The sequence below is a fragment of the Poeciliopsis prolifica genome, unplaced genomic scaffold, assembly GCF_027474105.1.
Source record: "Poeciliopsis prolifica strain line A6 unplaced genomic scaffold, Auburn_PproV2 SCAFFOLD007, whole genome shotgun sequence".
NCBI lineage: Eukaryota > Metazoa > Chordata > Actinopteri > Cyprinodontiformes > Poeciliidae > Poeciliopsis > Poeciliopsis prolifica.
This window is the reverse complement of record NW_026562382.1, coordinates 14,169,399-14,191,870: the sequence shown is the minus strand read 5'-3', so window position 1 is coordinate 14,191,870 and position 22,472 is coordinate 14,169,399. Positions and strand designations below refer to the sequence as shown.

General features: G+C 36.7%; 1 protein-coding gene across 1 annotated transcript in view; it reads right to left on the bottom strand.

Moving 5' to 3' along the window:
* Positions 1 to 913: 913 nt before the first annotated feature.
* The window catches only part of LOC129361272 (receptor tyrosine-protein kinase erbB-4-like), a 254,495-nt gene continuing 232,936 nt past the window's right edge, over positions 914 to 22,472 (bottom strand). Inside the window, exons 21-28 of the mRNA XM_055032020.1 lie at positions 10,009 to 10,164; positions 8,556 to 8,631; positions 8,296 to 8,442; positions 5,962 to 6,059; positions 5,496 to 5,666; positions 3,097 to 3,334; positions 2,140 to 2,262; positions 914 to 1,951 (exon numbers count right to left, since the gene is read on the bottom strand). Of these exons, the coding sequence (XP_054887995.1) occupies positions 1,281 to 1,951; positions 2,140 to 2,262; positions 3,097 to 3,334; positions 5,496 to 5,666; positions 5,962 to 6,059; positions 8,296 to 8,442; positions 8,556 to 8,631; positions 10,009 to 10,164 (1,680 nt within the window). The 3' untranslated portion in view covers positions 914 to 1,280. The remainder of the gene's footprint in view (positions 1,952 to 2,139; positions 2,263 to 3,096; positions 3,335 to 5,495; positions 5,667 to 5,961; positions 6,060 to 8,295; positions 8,443 to 8,555; positions 8,632 to 10,008; positions 10,165 to 22,472) is intronic.

The following is a 22,472-nucleotide window of genomic DNA, read 5'->3' as shown; positions in this document are numbered from 1 at the left end:
CTTCTTATATGTGGATGCAAAAGCATTATTTTGGGTCCTACAATAAACATAGCAGTTCTTGTATGTGTTTTTGTCCCTGTTAGTATGTCTCATTCTCCCGCTGCATATATTCTGCTGTTAACTGAAGTTGACAATAAGCCTCCAATGTTTGCAGAATGCAATGCGGTGTCCCTGCTGTAGATTGTGCTTTTATGATCACTCGATTCCCTTTCCTCTTACTCATTAACTTCATGAGCTTGCATTAAAAGGTTAAAACAAACAGAATAACGTAAGACAGATGTGAGAGGGTAAAAGAAAAAAAGAAAAAAAAAACAGCTGCAGTGTTGTTGGAGACAGAATGAAGTTTTAAACATTTCCATTGTGGAAAATGTTCATTTAAAAAAAATCTAAAAATATATTCATATCATTCTGGATAGGGCCAAAAGCTCAAAACAATGCTATTGAGCATTTTGTTGAAATATTCCCTTCTTCTCTTCACAAATTTATGTTTTCTGCTGTTTCAGTAGAAGATCAAACTGCTCCAGAATACATTTCAAGTGGTTGCAGGCGTACATGTTGATATGTTTACATGTGAACAAATTTATGGTTTCTGTTGTTGTGCCAGGCCTTCGGGCTTGACCCAGGTCTGACATACTCAATTGTTTTTAGAAAGGAACAGACAAAGAAGTGAGTTTGTGGGAATAAAAACTACTTTAGGTGTTCTCAGCATAACATCAGTTTGGTTGGTAAGTCAAGATTCTAACCTGAATGCGTGTTTCACATTATAACCTAAACCCAATGTAAAAAGTTTGTTCAAACAAAACCATGTACACAACTAGTTTGGTTAGAAAATATATAAAACATACAGAAGAATGATTCATTAACAATCTCACAGTGTCAATGAAAATACTCCTTGTTTGAGTAACTAGTTTAATTAGCCTAATTAGGTTATTTCTTCTTTTTTTAAATAACACATTGATGTAATCTTTCCTTGGGTTGCTTATGTTCTGCTGTTAAAGATGCCAGAACAGTTTTCTGCAGGTCAAACCAGATCCCTCCCTGAAGGAGATCCTCCAGTTTAGAAGTCATGTTTAAAAAGGATGGTTTAAATCTTAGATGAAGCTGTCATTGACAGCTATTGTAGGTCTTTTACAGAAAGGCAGATTCAAACACTGAGAATAGAAGACTTCCAAATAGAATGATTATGACAAGTTTCCAGAAAAGGTGCAAGGAGGACCCATGAGGGCAAGTACGGCATTGAAAAGACATGATTTTAATCTCCAGATGCTACAGGTGGGTCACTACACCACAGTGTTCCTCTGCCTGTATGGAGGTGGTGGCAATGCGTTGCCAGCCTTCATAGCAGCCTCAGACAAGTATTCCTGGTTTTCTGCCACAGCAGGGCGAATGCGTCCATTCTGCCGGTAGAAGAAACGTGTGCTGCAGTCCTGCAGGTACTCGGGATTGTGCAATGTGGACTTCGGAGGGAGACTGTGCTGCCAATATTCAGGATTGTCAAAAGTTGCTTTCTTGGCTTTCTTATCAAATGCCATTGTGCTACTGCTGATGCCTGAGTGTAGTGTGTGTCCTGAATGCCCTGGATGCAAGGTATGTGATGGATATGTTGGGTGAGAGAGTAAGCCAGGAGTTACCACATATCCAGTGGAGGAAACGATGTGGCTTGATGTGGATGGGTTTGCTGTCTGCAGGACTGATTGTGCAGTAGAGGACGAAGAACCAGAGATGGAAATGGCACCAGCTAATCCATTTTTGTCCCCTGGGCTAAGGAATGTATTCAAATACAGTGGCTCATTGATGTACTCATCGTCTCCATGGGCAGACTGGCCTATTGGGGCTGCGGTAGCACCAGATATGTGCAAGGTGTGGCAACTTGCTCCATCTATCACTACGTGGGCATCACCATTTCTACGACGTGTGACAAAAGGGTTTTCCTCAACAGGATGGAGATGATCTGGAAGTAAAAAATGGGATTAAAGTTATATCTGTTTGTACTGCCCAGTGTTAGAAGCCACCAGTTAAATGTGTAAACATATAATATATGGGCAATTACAGCAAATAAATCCTGCAATATAAAATGTTCCATAAAAACATTTGCCTCTTAAATTATACATTGCTGTCTTTTAAAGCTGTTCATTTAACCTGAGGTGTTCTTGTTCCTCATGGAAGCCATGTAGCCGTCCTTGTCTCCCTTTTCACCTCGTTCTGATAAAAGACCAGTAGGATCCGCACTGTAGCGCTGTCCGCTTGTCTCTTCTCCTCCGCCTGAGGAAGCAAACAAGCAAAGAAGCAAAGATTGATATTACATTCAATATAGGAAGTAAGGTGGAGAAAAGGGTTATTGTCGAACCTAACCCTAACTCTAACTATTTCATGCAAGCAATTATTTTCAACCAGAAAACAACCAATGTTTTAAAAGAAGTTCATTCTTGTGCATTCTTGCTTTTCATTGACATTACAGACAAACTATTGCTAAGCACTATTTATTATTTTTTTCCTCCATCAATAACTGGTACACCACCTGAATTTATTTGTTTTTGTAATATTCCTCCACTTGCATCATCAATTTATGAATAAGTTGTAGTTCATTCAAACATGGAGAGTTGATTATTTTATATTTAAAGCTATTGACTAAAACATTCAAATGTGACACAGTTTTACGAAGCTTTGTGAGGGTTTACATGATGTATAAACACGGCAAATTTTGCCTCTCAATCCCAATTCAATGACTTTTTCTTTAAATCACAACTAGGCAACACATTTATTAGAAACTTTCACGAATAACCATATACTAGCTTGCATAATGTAGATTAATGACATATATTCAGTACTATACCAACAGAATCTTTTTCTATATTACAAAAAAACATACAGATTTATAATTAAAGATTATCATGTGCAGCTTTGAACTTAACTAAAAAGTCTATGTATTTTTTGAAAAACAATTTCTACAATGGTGCTAATATAACACATAAAAACAACAACTGACTTCTTCATGGTATTTGGTCCACTCTGCTAAAGAGTCTATATTTTAAGATGTTCAAAACATTTTGCTGTTTGTAAGCAATGGGATGACAGGTGTTTTACATCAAGCTTTACCTTGTCCTGGAGTATGAGCTGAACCAAGGGTGTTTGACCTTGGGGACGGTTGCTTTCTGAGGGTGCCATTGCAGCGAGGGTCATCTTGGTTGCCACGACTAAATCCACCACTAATCTGGGTCCCTGCAGTGAGTTCCTGTGAAGGGAGGCTGCTTCCAGACATGGATTGACCCACTCTAGGCAGAGCAGCCAGCATGTCTCCCATGGTAAAAGTTGGATCCTGACAGCCAAATTGATTCTGGACAGAAATAATAATGATTAAAAACTTTTCTTTACACATTGTTAACATAATGTGTGAACAAATAAATCAACAATATAAAAGCAAAAAAAGCTTGCAAGACAGAAGCAAATGCAAAAAGTAATTTTGATTTTTTCTCAGGTGTAGCCCTTACTGTTTTATTAAAGATTTTGATTAACTCTAAAATATCAAAACAATTATTTTCTTCTGGTTTGTTTTATAAATACATGTAAATGAAAGTGAAACAAAACAAAAAAAAAATCGAAAACAAATGAATGACTTGTCTAATGTGTTAAGACTGATTCCATTTTAAGACTGCATTTTACTAAGGTTTCTAATTTTTACAAAAACAGAAAAGGAAAAAAAAACGTAGCATAACAATGATATGGAAGGGGAAGACCATTGGGAAGTCAATTAACATATTTTTTATTAAAAACTTAAAGTAACCATATCAGCTGAGGCCTGCTGTGTACATTTGTATCTGTGCTCATAACAGAAATAATTATTTTTGTTTTTTTTACCAAATCTCTGGGAAAGCTTCACATTAACTTATCTCTCAGCTCCTTCATTTTCATCAAAGGTTTGACTTTAAATTTTTATTTTCATTCTTATTTTTTTAAAGGCTGATATTAACACATTAACAAGAGTATTTGCACACACACAATGGGAAGCAATGGTCAAGTGAAATTTTCAGCTTAGAATTATACTGGATTAATTAATTAAGATGTCAATATTTATTCTATTTCTTATCAACATTTCTTAGCAGTCTACATACCAGTTGAATAAGTATAATGTGATATGGCATTTGGCCCCTACAAGAAAATTAATTAGAGATGGTACATGTGCTATTCATTCACATCTCAGTTTTCTTTATGAGGAGTGTATACAACTTACATTTTTACCATACAAAAATGAAAATGCCAAAAAATGTATTGAAAATAAAACTTTTACAGTAAACAACTATTTCCAGAATTGTTAGATGTCAATATAATCATATTCATGCTTTATGCAAAGTGACAAGACTATGTACTTGTGTAATGTAATTATTCTAAACATTTGAATCTACAACAGGCAAATCCTAAAAGCAATATTGAAAGTGAAAACAAACCTTTACTTTTAGGAAGAGCTGAATTTAAAAAACACACTGTATTGAAAAAATATTTTTCGGAATCAATTTTACCTTTTGAACTTCCTTTTTTTCACTTCACAACAACAGATCTTAATAAGGACCATGGAACACAGCAGGCAGGTCAGGGATGCAATAATAAGGAAGTTCAAAGTAGTGTTTGATAATGAAAGAATAGCACAGCTTTAAGCATCTGTCAAAGCATATTTTAGTCCATCATCTGAAAATGAAAAGAAAACATCACAACTCCAAACCCACAAAGACCTTGCTAAATTGACAGGCTAGACTGGGAGAGAATTAAACAGAAAGCCAAACAGTATGCCAGGGTAACTCTAGGGCTCCACTTCTCAGGTGGGGGGATCTGTTTAGACTCAAAACAACTGTTCTCTATGCAACTGTGCACTTTGTAGATCTTCCCACTATGGAAGAGAGGCTGGAAGAAAACAGTTATTGAAAGAAATCCAAAAGAAATTGTGCCACATAGAGTGCACATTGTTTCAAAGGAAGGTGACCTTCCTTAACATGATGAGATCAAAACTGAACCTGCAGGGCAACAAGCAGGGTTTATCATCTAAAGACATTTCAACCATTTCATTTTGTTGTTATAAAAGTGACAAACTGTGGGAAAGTTCAAGAGTTGAAGTACTATGAGGGAGTGATTTTTTTAAACAATAACAGATGATTACAGTACTACAGTAAGGGTGAATCCAGGTAATTTGATCAGTCTGAAGTTCTAAGAAAGAAAATCAGCATCTACATTGTTATAAAACTAACATTTATTCCACTATCCGGATCAGTCAAATAACATAAGAGATATAGCATTCGAAACAGGAAGATAAAAAAAAAGAAAGAAAGAAAAAACAATATTAGGAAACCGAGCAGAGGCACGTATGAATATGCAAAGCCTGTAAAAGCTTCAAAATAGAGATGAAAACTAGTGACTGCATTCCCTTAAAAACTGTATTAATCATGTTTCCCTAAAATGTACATATCCTTTTTACTCGGAGGAGTCTGCACATTCCTAAAATAATTTACCTTGTTGGAGTCCATGCGTGTGTGAGGAGTGTATGCCAGTGGTGGAATGTTAAAGGAGTGAGGAACCAAATACTCCTCGGCATCCATCAGATCCTCAAGCTCGTCTTCTTCTAGCAGGCTCTGGAAAAACTTGCTGTCATTGGGGCTGGGCAACTTCATGCGGTCATCACCCTATTAAAACAAGATGGTTGATGTGTGTCATCCACAGGTGCACTTTGTAATCACAAAATGAATATGGTGAATAATAATGATGTAGTGCATTACTTAATAATAGTTCTCTGACTTTGCATTGAAGTTTTCCAGATTGCTAAATTTTCTCTGTGGTAAAATTTCTCTTATACCCTTATCTTCTAATGAAATAAAAAATTAAGTGCATAGACCTGATTGCAATAAGCCCAACAGAGTACAGACAAGCTTTTACAATGACTGTTTTTTTTTTTTTTGTTAAAATGGATTGAGAACCCACCTGGATGACCAGGTATCGCTGGGGATCACGAGCCATCCGTGTGAACTCTGCAGCTAGTTCTTTGAACTTGGGTCGACTGTCTGCATCAATCATCCAGCCTGAAAAAAATGTTTTGTATTACATACCTACCACCGGAATTAAATATACATATACACTGAAGATATTAATCGTTAATTTTTCATGGGATAATGAATCCTTTAGCCCCTGACTTCAAGTTTGACCCTAGTACTTGGTATGGTTATTTAATGCTTTTCTCAGCAGCATTTCCAACAGACATAATGATGAACTTATTCTTTGTAAGTCATATGTAAAACAGTTTTCACATTCTGCTGTGTCCAACATGAACAAGCATCGCATTTCCTGTTAAAGTTCCTTACCCCTCAAACTATTTTCATATTATTTTGTGTCACATTGCCATTAAGGTCAAAGTATGTATTTATCAGCCTAAATCAGTGCATTATTGTACAGTAGGAGGAAAAAAAATGTTTCCCCTATTTTACCAAAAGTGAAGGAAGGAGTTGCAGAGATATGGAGCTCAGGTGGAAAAATGTCAAAAGAGCAATTATCAGTAATCACTTTATTTAAAACTGGCAACAATTAAAAATTATTTCAATTTTGCATGAGCATGTATGGCATACACTGTATGAAGAAGATGTCCTGAATGAAACCAAAATGCACATTTTTGGCCTGTGTGCAAATTTCTGCTTGTGTTTCTGTTTCACTATTGCTAAATGTAATTCTGAACAAACTTTTCTCATTGTGAAACAGTGTAGTAGCAATATCATGCTGCGCGGATTACTTTCTTCCACTAGTCAGGGTTTCTAATAAGATGGATGGAGCTAAATATAGGGGCATTTAGAAAGAAAACCCACAAGAGGTTGCAAATGGCACTGGCAATTTGGAGATGCTCAAGAGGAATAAATACATTTTAACATACCGTAATATTACTAGTCGTGTTTTTACTTTAAAATTTTTAATTTTACCTAGCATGACATCATTTATTACAAAGATAGAACATGTCTATCTATACATATGTTGTTGTTCCAGTTAATCATTTAACTTGCTTAAGTGACATTAAATATTTTTGTCTAAAGGCAATATTTTTAGTTGTGTAAAAATGAACAACAACATATTTTCTATTGAAACATGTTTTTACATGTAGTCACTTTTTCAGCCTAAATATAAATACTCTTTCATCACTAGAACAGCCATCTGGAGAAATGTGCTCTTCTGCCAGTTTTACTGTTGGACACATGGATATGACAGCAAAGCAATCATGTGACTCAACCTCATCTGTGCATCAAGGGAAATAAGATGAAATGAACACAGAAGTAATACAGATTACGCAAAACATGATCAAAATTAACTGTTTAGAAGGGAACCTGTCATTACTTTATCAGCACATGTTTCACATATGTGCATTTTGAGCATAACATTGTGCAAAAAGAAAGAAAAAAAATAGTGCAGTGACATGGATATTTCTCTGCTCTCTACTGCTTGCCAGGTTGGCAGAAGTTCAGGGTGGCAGGAAAAGTCAAGGTGGCAATGACAGCCAGAGGCTTCATGTCACTGAGCAGTGGACAGGGCCAGTCTGTAACTGGCAGGAAGTACTTTTTTCTGGCCACAGTAACCAGATGTTATAGTGCTGCCTGATGGCATTCCATGAGTATCTGGCAAATAATGCCAACAAGCTGGTGCTACCACTCAGTCAGTGGGGAGGCAAAACTTTAATTTATGCTCCTTACGTGGTTGTGAACTTAACTTTCTCTCATTTATATACATATATTTGCTGAGTAGCATTCATGACATCAATGAAAACAATTGGCTCAATTCAAAATAACACAGACCTGATTTTAATGTGTGTAATAAAGAAAACCATGTAAATTTAGATGGCTAATTGACTTCCACAGGTTGTTTTTCGTCTCACAAAATATTAATTGTCTTTGTTACAAAGCCAGCATGGATTCAATACCTACAAATAAAATGCCGCCTGGCAAATTATGTCTAAAACCTGGAGTAAATAAAAATGAAAAATAAAACGCATCTTGTATAAAACTGATTTTTGGTGTGGACAACACTGTGGTACTCATAAGATGAAAGAAAATACAAACATTATAACTCAAAATAAAATTCTAAGACAAAATGAAAAGAATCTTAGGATTGGCATGATCATGGAAGAGTCTGAGATTTGGGGAACAGGCAATTACACCATACTTACATTTCTAATGTAATTGCATCAGGGCAATTACAAGATACTTACATTGGAAATGTAAAACAACACACAGGTTGTGTTGTTTTATGCACGTTAAAAATAGTTGTTATTGTTGCACGTACATTTGACCATGACCATATAGACATCAATGGTACAGATCGGTGGCTGAGGAAGACGTTCTCCTTTCTCCAGTAGATCTGGAATATCTCTGGTCGGAATGCCATCATATGGTTTCCCTCCAAAGGTCATAAGTTCCCATATGGTCACACCTTTGAAGACAAAGATGGTTTGAAAAGGAATATTTGATTGAAAATGCTCCATGTTAGTACAGAGGTTATGCACATGTCTCTCACAGCTACAGCAGACTGTAAAAGCGGCTTACCATAACTCCAAACGTCACTCTGGTGGGTAAATTTCCTGTAATGGATACATTCCAGGGCCATCCACTTGATTGGCATCTGTAGTGTAGGAACATGTATTATTGATGTATACATTTACACATTAACAATACAATATGCTAAAAATAAATCTTTTAGATGGGAGAGAAAAGACAAGAATTTCCATGATATAGATTTGAAGTGTTTTATTGTAAAATAACTGACTATTTCAGGCATGTTGGAGAGTAAAATGGCAGATTAAAAGGAAACAAGATTTGGGTAAATCAACATGAAGAATAAATTTTCACACACACAATATCACTCAAACCACCCACCGACAGAAAAAAACAGACTCAGACTAAGATGTAGTAAATTAAGAAAAGACAAACAAGGGAGGTCTGGGATCAGCTTAACACTGTGATTAAATTTGAAGGCCAGTTCCATTGATTACAGTCATAAGGGTTGAGAAGAGAGGAGTTGTGGAAGGTTAGTGTGCCTTTTGTTTAACAGCTACAGGGATAAATGTGCAGCACTGATCACTGACAGAAACCACAATAAGCCTAAAAAGATTAGGAGCGAGAGAAGGAATATCCTTGCTTGTGAAAAAAAAAATGTTAGAAGACAAATCAGAAGTCAGGGAAAGGATAAACAAAGATTAGCAAAGGTCAGAGACCTGTGCTCACACAGCCCCAAGGACAGATTTATTCACTACGTTTACAGGGTTTTGAGATCTCTTCCCCCCGAAGGTAAATAAAACGGTTCAGTAGAGCAGAAGAGTATTTTACGCTGACAAAAAGCATCCTTTGTGATTGGTAATGCTCTTCCTGGAGGCTATGAAACCCTTATTAATGTTAATGCCTATTGTTTCATTTTATGACTCGTCAATGCCACAGTCTAAAGAAATAGTCTAATATTTTCTGTCCAAAACGAAACATGTATAACTACAGACAATAAAGTATGGTAACACGTTGTAATTACAGAAAACTGGCAGACTCTAAAGTGTGATCTTAAATAAACCATTCTTGAACTATAAGCATTTACATTTAGATGGTAGGTGTGTGGAATCAGATGCAGCAGGGAAGACCCACAAAAATTATAAAGCTTTGATATAATCTTCACAACTACCTTTCTGTTTGAGCCAGGATTACATAAGATAACTCTTGCACTCTTTTTACAATAGAATAAAAACAAATATAATTCTGAGCTATGAGAAAAAGAAGGGAAAGGGGGGCCGATGTGTGATTTTGCAAAGTCTTTTTTATGTTGTCTTTAAGAGAAAGTACATAAATAAAGCCAAGTGTTTTGACAAGAAGAATAAATAATACATCCACGGTTCAGTGCATCTGAATGATAACAGCAATTAAAGATTCGTATTAACAGGAAACTTTATGGTCCTGGTAAGTGTCGAATTAATTGTGAGATGTTGCAAATGTTTGTGAAAAAGAAACTGGAGTTCACCTTTCCCCCATCGGCATTATATTCTTTTTCGTTGACATCTAGCAGCCGAGCCAGCCCAAAGTCGGTGATCTTGATGTGGTTCGGAGATTTGACCAGAACATTCCGGGCTGCAAGATCTCGGTGGACAAGTCTACGCTCCTCCAGGTACATCATTCCCTGTAATGCAGACATTCAAGCCCAAGATTACAGATAGTAATTATAATTTTCTACAATATTTATTTAGAACATATATTGTATCAGCACTCAGATATGTGCTTTGATTTACAGGAAAAGGCACAATATACCAACTATAAAGGTCCTACGAGGAGAACTTTTGTGATTTTTTTCAGTCTTACCACAGTTTTTCAATTGGAAAAGTATAATCATCATTCTTATACATAAATATGTGTTGATCTAAGCTTCAGTGCTTCTCCACTCATTCAATTTTGCTTTATTCATTGTCAATAGTACTATCATCATCAACAACATCAGACTTGTAGTAGATTTTTGATACCTCTTTGTGTCATTATCATTACAATTATATTGTTATTTCATTCTGAAAACTCTCAGCAACAACTACAACAAAGACCTTCTAATTGTCAAAGGCCTGCATTGGTAATAAAACCATCATCCACAAGCATCAACAGATCCCATAAGAGTGAAGTGTTGGAGGGCAACACTTCTCTCAATACATTTTTAAAGTCATTTAGAAACTAAGCCTAATCTTCCCTTTTTCAAATTTAATTATTGTTTTAAGATTCTGAAACTATTATTTTTTTTCTCACAAAGTTTATGTGAAAATAGAGGGTTTGGAGGCTACTTTTTCCAGCAAGAACTTTTCCAAAAAAACAATTCTAAACCAAGCATTTACAGTATTTAGCAATACTGTGCAGCTTCAAGGATCTTTTTTTCCCAGAAGTTGAAAAATATTTTTTTTTCTAAAACTACCCAAATAAATATGTGACTGACACAAATGCATATTTTATTTGCACAAGTACTATTGGTTCAAACAGCAAAAGATTTGTTTCCTGTGACATGTAAAACCAAACCTTCTCCCCTATATGCAGTGTTTTCTTGTTACAATAAGAGAATTATTCTCTTTTGTCAAATATTTATGTATTGTCAGCACAACTGCATCAACATAATGAAAGAGCCATTATTAATCTATCTTTAAAATGCATTTACATTTGCACACATAAACAAATAAATACAATGCGAATGAATCTAATTGATAAGATAATTCTAACAAAACATTTCAGTGAAGTCCTCAAGGAACAAAAATCTTTTTCCTGTGCATTCATTCAAATGCTCTTGAATTGCTACAATACATCCTATGCCACATATTTTAAGTGTTTACTGCCAATTACAGATCACTGCAAGCGTAAACTTGAAGAAAATGAGAAATGGGTGGTTGATGGGAGCGGTGGAAACAATCTCAAATTGGACAAGCAATAACAGAAACCACTTTGTTTGAAGTGGCAAAACGACTGAAAATCCAGGTCTTATTTGGAGCTATAACAAATTGTATTTAGCAAGAAAGGGATGAAATGAAAAGAGGAGTGGAAGGAGGGGAGGTGGTTGGGCAGGCTGAAAGTCGCCGAGTAGACAAAGTTGGGACTGTGCTAGAGCACTCTAAAATGTAAGATTACACTGGTGCGGCTGCAATCACCCTGCCTCATTTGGCTACCTCTCAAAGAGGAGTGGGTAGTTTCAGTGCACACCTGCACATTTGCATACAAGCTCAAATGCAACTACAGATCTGTGACTCGCACATTGATGTCCTCACATGTTGTAGATGTCTTATTGAGAGATCACTGCAATATATTAAACATATATAATCAACAAAAAGCCATAAACACAAATTTTCAAGCTGTTAATTCATGGAAATGCAGTATGTATTTTACAATTTACATTACTTCCCTTTGGTTTGATACCATTTTTTACATACTATTTGTATGTATAACTTAGACAGATCAGGCTGTTCAAATGTAAAGCACACTGATGAGATTTTGTTGGCAAGAATTTAACTGGTCATTTCACCAGTTTAAAGTGCTTTGTCTGAAGTGCTGCAATAAAGTAAAATTTGAAAATGATTATGTGGGTTTCCAGGTGTATGTTGGCATTTACTTTAAGCAAAAGTAAATGCTAGCATGGCTATTTGTCTGTCATTGTGTATTGTGCCACATTTTTGACAGATTCTTATTTATACGTAGAGCACCCAGTAATCCCCTCAATTTTCAAGACAATTAAGCAGTGGAGGAAGAATGCAAGGCTTGGCAACCCATGAATTTTAATTTACCAGCACAATGAGATTGAAAAGGGGAGTTGATGGTGTGTGCAGACTCCGAAGTTGCAGCAGACACGCATAAGAAACAAACTTTTTTTTTTGCTTTTTGCTTGGTTGCTTTCATTTACAACCCTCCCACGTGGGCGTGGTGGGAACAACTCTCTGCCCAAGGTTTGTACTTGCAGTAAACCCGGATGCATCACCCACACTGAAGCCAGCAAGAGAGAGCATGTATTTCAGGTGAGCCTGGCACCAAAAAGGAATCCCTAGGTTTCAGACAGACTCTGTTATAATCACACCTTCAGAAAAGTGCTGCTTACCAAGCCACAGGGATCTCGCCTATGCCCCTGCATAGTTATTTTATGAGGGGAAGAAAGCAAAGAAAGGACAGCAAACACACAGAATGTTTAAGTCACTGCATTCAAGAGCAGTAGAATTTTTTTCCCCAAAAAATCCAAGTGGAAGTAGTTCAGCTTGATGTAATAGGTACCATCACCAGCCACCAGCCTATCACAGAGTGCCATACAATGGAGACACAGTCATACAGGCAGACTTCCATACCTGAGGGAAATTTAAAAAGATCAGTCAACTTAATAATCATGCTTTTGGACTGTGGAACGTGTGGAGAACCCGTGCCTGCATAGGGTTGACATACATACTGTAGCAAGACACCAAGCCAATCTTTGAACCCATAAAGATGACTAGTGGGACTCAAATTGATTCACTGAATTCAACCAGACATGTACAATGTGTCTTTATGCAACATGCCCAAAGGGTACTTTCTGTACTCATCTGCTGCTTTAAAAATAAAGTAACAGTATTTAGTCGCTCTCTGAGTGTAGTAGGCAAACTGAATGCAACAATACAAGATGTACAGGTGTTATGTGCTGCTGAGAAATTACCCCTGTGAAGTCAAAAGAAAAACGCCATAAAACATGTTTGCATCCCATTTTGGTTATTTATGCTTAAGTCAAATTCAATTCCCTTCCCAAGTAAACAGACTTGTCTTCAGATGTGTTTTCTGAGGACAGATTTGGCAGCAAGTTAAAAAGAAAAAAAATCAATAAGGATGAGCGTGAGGAGAATTGGTGACCATTTTTCACTGATACAGAAGTCTCTGAGTTGTTTATTATGACAACACACTCAGTTGCTCACATAGGAAGTTGCCAAATCACTCATCTTCCATAAACAGATATCCTGATTCAAATGAAATTTCTTTATGAGGGTATTCATCTAGCACATCCTGTGTTCATTCCTTGTAATTTCTCTGATCTGTCTCCACAAACTTTACAACTTTTTCAGTCTTTGCAGACTTTGAAAAGAGTTGGAGATCACACTCACAGGCTGGTTTCAGATGTTAGATGTATGAGTAACTGGGGATCACAAGCTTAACAACTGCACCTGCTGAGAGATCACAGACTACAGGGTAGAAGATATACAAGTATATTTCTGATACGCTCATTAATTTTAAAATGCTTCAAATATTTTACAAGAGAATTTGATTGTCTTAGTTTTGACAATGTTTTGTGACACACACAGTAACACTTATTTTTCTTTGGGTTGTTAGTGGATATTAAAATGACTTCAGGTGTTTGGATTATTTAAAAAAAGCTAAAACAAACAAAACAAACAAAAAAAAAAAAAAAAAAAAAAAAAAACTGGTAGTCAAACAAAAATATGTTTGACATGGATTTTGTAAAAGATCAATTCATGTTAAACTGCTCAATTCTTAATAGAACATATTTTACATAGAAATGTCAACTCTGAATAAAGTAAAGTTGAAGTCAAACCACAACTGGCGCACATTATTCCACAGATCACTGAGGTGACTAATATTCAAGTGTCCCTCTTTTATGTTTTGTTTGTTTCCTTTTTATCACCATATGATGTAAATTATTTAAGTTTTTATCAATGCCATTGTTATGAGGTTATGTTCATAATAATAATTGAATGTTTTTTTTATCCAGTACTTTGTTTTAAACCTAAATAAGAAGAACAACATTTGCAAAACTAAAAAAGGATGCATTTTTATGTTAGAGCTGCAGTATGTATCTTGTAAAATGTATTTATTTTTTAGATATTTGCTAAAACTCATTATATTGTTACAGCATAGAGCAAGGGTGAGTGAAAAAAAAACAAAAAAAAAAACAAACAAACCAAAACTTTCCAAACCTTATTTGTCCACTTGCTTAGCAAGCAAGTGGACAAATTTAGCTACTATGGTCCTGGAATTATTGTACATAATCAAATGCATTAATTCTCCCAAATACGCAATTTTACTTCATGTATTCAGAGACTTCTCAGAGCAACGAGGTGGCATGGCTTTGTTGTTGTTTTTTTTATTATTTTTAGGTGAAATTATATTTTCCATTCCTCTATATTGCTGCTTTCTCAGGTTAAGCATTAATAAAAGGGGTTGAAGAAGCTGTTCAAAGAGCTTAGGTCAAGTCAAGCGCTTTACTCACTCAATCACCTATAATATCTATTTTTTGACCTGTGCTTTAACTGAGCCAGAGAAAAGACGCCATGATAATAAATGATAAAAGATGGGTTCAAATAAATACTGCTCCAAACCTCAATATATCTATCTGCTGTGACCTCACCATAGTTTTAGATGGATCTTATAAATTTCTTTCAACGGAAATTAATAAAAGGGTTAGAGAAAGACAAAGACACCAAGATAAGCTTAGGCGTCTATAAGTAAAGATGAGCAGATAGCTAGGCAAAACAAAATTGTTGAAAAAAGAGCAAGAATAAAAAAAAATATTAACAAAAATACAAGATTCTGTGAGGGGCTCCCCAATTGATGGCAACAAAATACAGATCAGCTTAAAATTCAAGCCATCACATGACTAAAACAAAACACATATATGTGATACATAGGTGGACAAAACAACTCAACTCCTGCTCATCCAGTTGATTTACCCAGACTTTGGATGGAAGAGTGAATAATATTTGGTCCTGAGGGAGAAATGGTGGGTACTTATTGCTGTGAGACAGTCAAGAAGCCATCACTGCAAATAAGATTCAACTGTTTTGCAGCAACTGCCTCTGTATTAGCTGAATAGGGAATGACCTTACTTTTCCATGCTGGTGGATTTATTTTTGCGCCAATAACTTCAATGTTATGGAAATAACAGCCTTGGAGCAATGAAAGCTCATGAATGTTATTAAATAGTTCAGTTTGACAGAAATAAATTGCTTGTTGTAACAATTTTTATGAAAAAAATTCTAACCTTTTGAGCCCACTGTGAGAAAAAAAGACAATGTCAAGATTACATGTCATTGACTTCTTGAAGGTGGAAAGAATGGATAGTTGTCTTCCTCTGCCACAGTCTGATTAGAAGTTTGATTTCTTGCCCTGTGCCGAGAGGTTTATGTCCTCATTCCTCTTAAAATAGAACTGTCTCTTTATTCAGACTTTATTTTTTTAAATATTCATCAGAATTTCTAATTTTGTTTTAGAAGACAGAAGTAATTGAATATATCAACATAGGTTTCAGTAAGTGACATAAACAAACCATAAAAACAACAATAGAGCAAGAGCGCTGTTCTTGAGAAAATGGTAAGCTAATACTTTTGAAGTCCTTCATGCAGCTGGCTCTTATGAATGAATGTATGAAGGGTATCTCTTGACCTTACCACCCACTAAGGGAGGAGCTGACAAAAATGCTCAGGCAGTGAAAGATGAATAAAAAAAAGAAAAAAAACAGCCTACCCATGCAAATAAAGTATACAGTTTAAGCTTTTAAAAAAGGGGTTATGTGCATGAGACAGAAAGTGAGAGAGAGAGTGAGAGAGAGAGAAACTGAGAGAGAGAGCGATCCTCTAGCCTGTTTTCAATCTGTGAATTAAAAGCCTACATGTAATCAGTAATTTTAAAAACTTTTTGCAGTAATTTATTTTAGAAACCAAGAATAGATATTAAGAATAAAAACACTGTCCTATGCCTGGCAAAATACAAGTTGTTGGCCCAAAAGCATTATTACCCAAGTCATTTTTTGGCCAAATTGAGATATCTGGAAAACTTTACTCTCCTATCTCTGCAGCATATTTTCAGTAAGATTCATTTTAAATGAATCACTAATTCCACGTTGAATTAAATCAGTTATATAATGACAAAAGAGCCATTACCTGATGTAAAAATTGTCAAGGCTTTTATTTTTGAAATTTTCAGTAAGCTTAATTTTAAATGACCACACTAATCCTATTAGTAAAAATGGTTAGGTTAAATCAGTTACATAATGGCCAAAACATTCTGCCATGTCTGTGATTCTAGCATTCTGCTTAGCCTTGTAGTAACTCAGAAATCCACCTTCATAGACCTTTTTCACGGCAACCGGAATTTGTATCTGATAGGGCTGCGCCACTTCCTGTTTAGGTGACTGAATGATGCATCTCAGGTTGCTTACCTCAAGGTCCAGGATGACCACTCAGTTTTGAGGCGTTCACACGCCTAATACTGGCAGGTACAGGGTCAGCTGGCAATCAGCGGATTGGAATGGTGCGACTTTGTTGCAGACACGCTAACAACAATAACTGTTGCTGAACAGTTATTGTTGTTAGCGTGTCTGCAACAAAGTCGCACCATTCCATCACGCCTCATCACGAGTGTGGCGTGATGAGGCTTTCATTGATCAAATGAAATCTCAACTGGACTTATTTTACTTCAACACCTTCATTGATGTGTTCATGTCAATGCAAAAAGAATTACAAAATGTGTAACTAACTGTTTTGTTCCTTTGCATTTCAAATATCCAATCTCAAGCTGTGTGAATCACTGTAAATAGTTGTTACTCATGAAACATACAGAGATGTTATGTATTTAAAAGGCTGTTGGATCATTTACAAAAAATTGTTTTCTTAACTGCAGTTGTCTTGAAACTTACGTTTATTTTTTTTTCTTGAGTATTTTTTTAAACTCAATGTATGGTGTACAATAATAAAATATGAAATAGTTATGGATTTTTTGTGTTACTAGATATTGTAAATTGTACTTGATTTTTTTTCCTTGCAATTCAACTTAATACAAAAAGAAGTCAAGTGTGCTGCCAAAGTGTGTTTTAATTGAATATTTTTTGCAAAAGTCTAGACATTTAACTTTTTAAATAGCATTACAACAGTTAACATACAGAAACAATTTAGTCTGCAACACAAAATGGGCCTTGAAAATTTGCCAAAACACAACAGTTGTGCCAGATTTGATTGACAGTTCCTATTAAAGTGAGAGGCACCGGAGAATCCCAGATGTGGTAGCACTTTACTCTAGCAATTGCTTGCTCTACAGTGATCTGCAGCCGAGCAATGGTCTGGGTCTCCTCTGTCTCTTCCGTGCTGAACTGACCAGGATGCCTAAATGGTGGAATGAGTTTGGCTCCAACTTCATGAAGGAGGTCTTGAATGAGGAAGCCTTTATCTGCCATGACTTCATCTCCAGCTCAAGTAGAGAAGGATTCCACTGACCTTCGTTATTTCTTTGTCGGAGATGCAGCCTGTGTACAATGCTGAAATAAATGTCACCAACCACAGGGAGCAACTCCAATCAGCCCTTTCAGAGTGGTGTGGTTCTTGTAGGCAGAGAACGTTTCAGACTTTAAGGTGAGGGATGATGGCGTTTCCAGAGCAACTTCTGTGCAGTCCAAGATGACACGGACATTTGGAGAGAACTTCAGAAATTTCTGAGGCATACTGGCTTTTACCTTCTCACGACTAATCCACAGGTTGATGGAAGAGAATACAATGAAGAGGTAGTTGGCCCAGGTGATGGTCACTCGGTTGACAGTAGCTTTGCTGACTTGAAACATGTCAGCAATGAGCTGCTCCTTCATGCCCACTGCAACCTGAATGAGTACATCAGGAACTCATCAATCAGAGGCATGCAGCGGGCAGGGCTGCTTCAGGACATGCTTCCTCTCCAAGTTCTGTGCTGTGGTCCAGTAAGCCAGGTGTGATGCAGAGGGTGCAATGGACTCCCAGAAGATCCGGAACACACATTCAGATGGAAATTTGGTGTAAACCGGATCTGGTCATCAGAGGCACAGTAGCGGCTAAAAAGTGTGGCAGACAAACCCACTTTTTGAAGTCTGGCCTCCAACTCCTTGATATAATCCAGAGCTTCATCAAGTGCACCTGTAAAACCACAAAATAAAAAAGCAAAACATACGGTCAGCAATAAGTTTTAATTATATATTTGAAACATTACTTCTGTGAAGATCAATACATGTTGTGAGTCAGAGCATGCATGTATACAGCCATTGACTTAATCTCTCCACAAAATACATAACCACATAATCGCATAATTTCATTATTATGTGATCATGATAATAATATTATAGCAACAGTTATATTTTACTGAAATTATTTTAATTGGAAAATATATACAATATATTATCTTTTACCTGCGGGTGGACGTGCCGTGTAGTCATGGTCCGCATTAGCATCTTCAGCCTGGCTAGCTTTCTGAGAGAGGACAAACTGCCGTTTCTTAGCCCTCTCGAAAGCAGACTCTCTCATTGCCGGTGCAGTGAAGTTATTCCAGGCAAACAGGGAAGGAACAGTCCCACTTTTAAGGCGACTGGTGGTGGATCCGCTAACAAAATCCTCCGGTTTGAAGTGGCGGCTACATACGAAAGTGCTCCCAGTCTTTATGCGAAAGTCCGGACCTTCATCTCTTCGGATCGCCTGGATCCACTGCCTCCGTTGGTCCGGGTCCGTCGGGAACGCATGATATGATAGATAAGGCTGTTTTTTTGCCCCACATGAACAACCAGGGACTGAACAAAAACAACTGCGCCGAGACTGAGCCATTTTCCTAGCCTTTTAATGCTAACGCTATAGCCACCGGAAGTTGTCCAACCTCACATCCGCTTTATAAAATCGGGGGCGGTTGTGCCCCGGGCCCGCGCATGCGCACAATCTGTTTGACGAAAAAAAAGCAGTCCGAACAACTCTTTCCCTTTCGGCAACCGTGTTACGTATTCAATAAGCGTTTGAATCGTATCAGTGGGCTATTTCTCGTCTCAGATAATACCACGATTCATATCTGTACCTCACTCACAGTAAGAGCAGTGATGAAACAAATATGGTGTGCGCTGGGCTCTGAAATTTTTTGAGAAATATATGACAATGAATGGCTGAGAGAATGAGTTCACTCTGTCGCATCATGTCGCTCTGAAGCACCTTGACAGAAAACCATAAACCCTAGATAAATTACGAAAACATTTTACGAGAGCAAGCATGAATTTTATGACCGACTTTGATACCAATAAGGCAATATTTGTGGGCGTGACAGCTAAAAAATGTGTTGGGGCCAAAGATCCATTCTGTTTCTCACGCTTGCGGAGCGGCAGTTATGCTCTAAAATCAAAAACTTCGGTGCGCTTAAAGACAAGTTGTGGACAAACCGTCTTCACTTCTGAACAGAGTATCTACAAGGTGAAATTTGAATGTCATTTTACATAAATTTATGACAACAGAAATTCTTCAAGAATAGTGTATTTTGAGGATTTGTTTTCATGGTGATTATATAAGATTTTGGGGCGTTGTTTTTTTTTTTTTTTTGCAAACCGTGTTTTCATGGTAACTGAATCCCAATAAAAGTAAGATCTCCCTTCACGGCAGCGAGCCACACGTTTTGATGCCACTTTTGTAGGGGTGCGTGCAGCAGCATGAGCCGCATGAACGGTGACGGAAGAAAAATAAATAGAGACATTCTATTGGCAAGTGATTGCCAGGCTTTGCAAGGCAGTCACTGCTTTCCCTATGCATTGCTATGGGCAATTTTTTGTTTAGACGATAGGCAAAGACAACGTTTTTTGTGTCCTCGAAAAAAATTTGCTTGGGGAGAAAAGCTGGCAGAGTGATGAAACTTTATCATCAGCATCAATGAGCATGCTTTGGGCCTTTGATATAACTGAGAAGAGTTGCACCAATAAAAGCTAAAAAGCAAAAAAGAAAAAAGCAGGGAGTCTTGGAACCACAATGACCTAAGTGTAATTATGATATGTTGCGGTATTCATAATGTGCACATGATGCTTTCCCTTATATTTTTTTCTCTTTATTGCTTGAATTGTTGTTTCCATGTTAATAAACATGAAACAGCATAGATTGAAGAGCATGCAGAATTAATCCATAAAACATTAGAAGCTACATTTTTCTTGTTTTTGTGGTGTTTTTAAGTTTTTATTTGTCATTTTCAATGCATCAGTTTTTAATGTCTATGTCTCTAATACATAAGGTGTAGATCACAGGCTATAGGACTGTACTACACACCTGGCATCCTTTGATCCAAATGAAATGTGACAAAGAGTGCAGGGACCGTCATTGCTTGGAGCAAATCCCTTTTAAAATAACATCACATTTCCTATGCTGTGCCATTAAAAGTTGATTTCATAGTGATGGAGCAAGACAAGAACAAACAGGAAGATCAGTTACAGTGACACTAGGAGAGGGGAACAAGAAGGTGTTAGTTTTTGTGTTTGACCCAGATTGCACCATCCGTTCTTTCATCCTAGTGGTTTACCTTCACAGAATCACTCCTGCCACCCTGCCAGCATGTTGTGTGCGCCAGGTCCCTACAGGCATCTTTGGGATCAGGTGGCAAATTCATAACATACGCCAACAACATGACCTTGTCCTGGCCGAACCCACTGAAGCCCAGTGAAATTGGCAACAGGGGCCAATGGGGTGAGTGAGAATAAGAGAAGAATGAGACACCAGATGGATATGTTAATATATTTGGCATGCTTTAATCTGCTTCTGTCTGTCTCTGTCATGCTCTTTCTCCTTGTCAATGAAGACAAACAGAAGGAAATGTCATTCTCAAAGCTTTACAACAGGCTGGTCAGGCTCTTTTAGGAATCATGGACCTTCATGGTTGTGGCAGAGAATGGCTTAATTTGTGAGCCCTTGTATTACAATAGGCTGTAATTAGCAGAAATGGTAAATCTTTAAAGAAGGATGCTGGCACAGAACATCTGACAGTGTTATCATAATAACATATAAAATATAATAAATAAGTTTAGATTTAGCTTTGAATCAATGTGTGAACCTAAATCTCAACATTGTAATAATTAAGAACTCCGTGTTGCTCAATCATCTTACAAGCAGAATTAAAGTGAGTGTTGTTACAAGTGTCTTGCATCTGCAACTTTAAACCATGACCACTAAAATTGTTGCTTTTGCTTCATGCACAAGCCAAACAAATTTTCACAAAAAAACTTGTACAGTTTTTGCTTGTCGTCTTGATAGTTTTATTTCTTGCTGACATTTGCAGAATAAGACCTTTGGTTCCCTGGTAACTTTCGATGTTTGAGAGATTGTGTTGCTTTCAGAAAAACACCGGTCAGACATAACGTTCTGACCACTGATAAGTCAAGTGAATGACACTGATCAACATATAATTTGTTAGTGAGTTAGATTGGAATTAAAGAATGAGTGAACATTGCATCGTCAAAGCTGATTTGTTACAAACTGGAAAAATGAGCAACTGTAAGAACTTGAGGGAGTTTGTCAGGGTCAAGTTCTGAAGATAGACAACTGTTGTCTATCTTGTTGTTGTTACGTTTGTTTCTTATACAAAAAAAAAAAAAAAAGTTTTATTTCTTAAGTTGTTATTGTTTTTGTCATTTCTTTTCCAAATACTGTCAATCCTGGCACATGATCAAGTAGTATCCAAAAAAATCAATGAGCTAACGATAATAAAAAACATGGTTCAGCATCTTTTTTTAAAATTGTAGGTCTGATTTTCAAAAGCTTCACAAATAATATAAATTAAAAAACAAACAAAAAAACTAATTGTGTTCTTGTTTTAGTTAGTCCTACAGGGATGAAGTATTCCCTTTAGCCTCCGTTTTTCATTAAGTTCTAAAGTAGTTTAAACCCCAATCGGCCAGACTTACACGATCTGGTCAAGCTGCCTGTGAGCCTTTGCAACACTAAAACAACTTTAGAGAAAAAAGAAAACAGACTGTAACTACACTCCTGCCAGTCAATAAATAGAATAACTGACACTTCTGCCATTATACCATCCCTTTTCAGCTCTGAAGTAATGAACTGTAATAGAGAAATGATAATAATGATGATAGCCATAATTAGTGAGATAATAACAGGGTAATCACAGTGTGCCATAACGGGAGACATTAGCCGTGATCTATGATTGATCTGTTGCAAGGGTTGCAGCTTTGTAATCGAGCAGGAA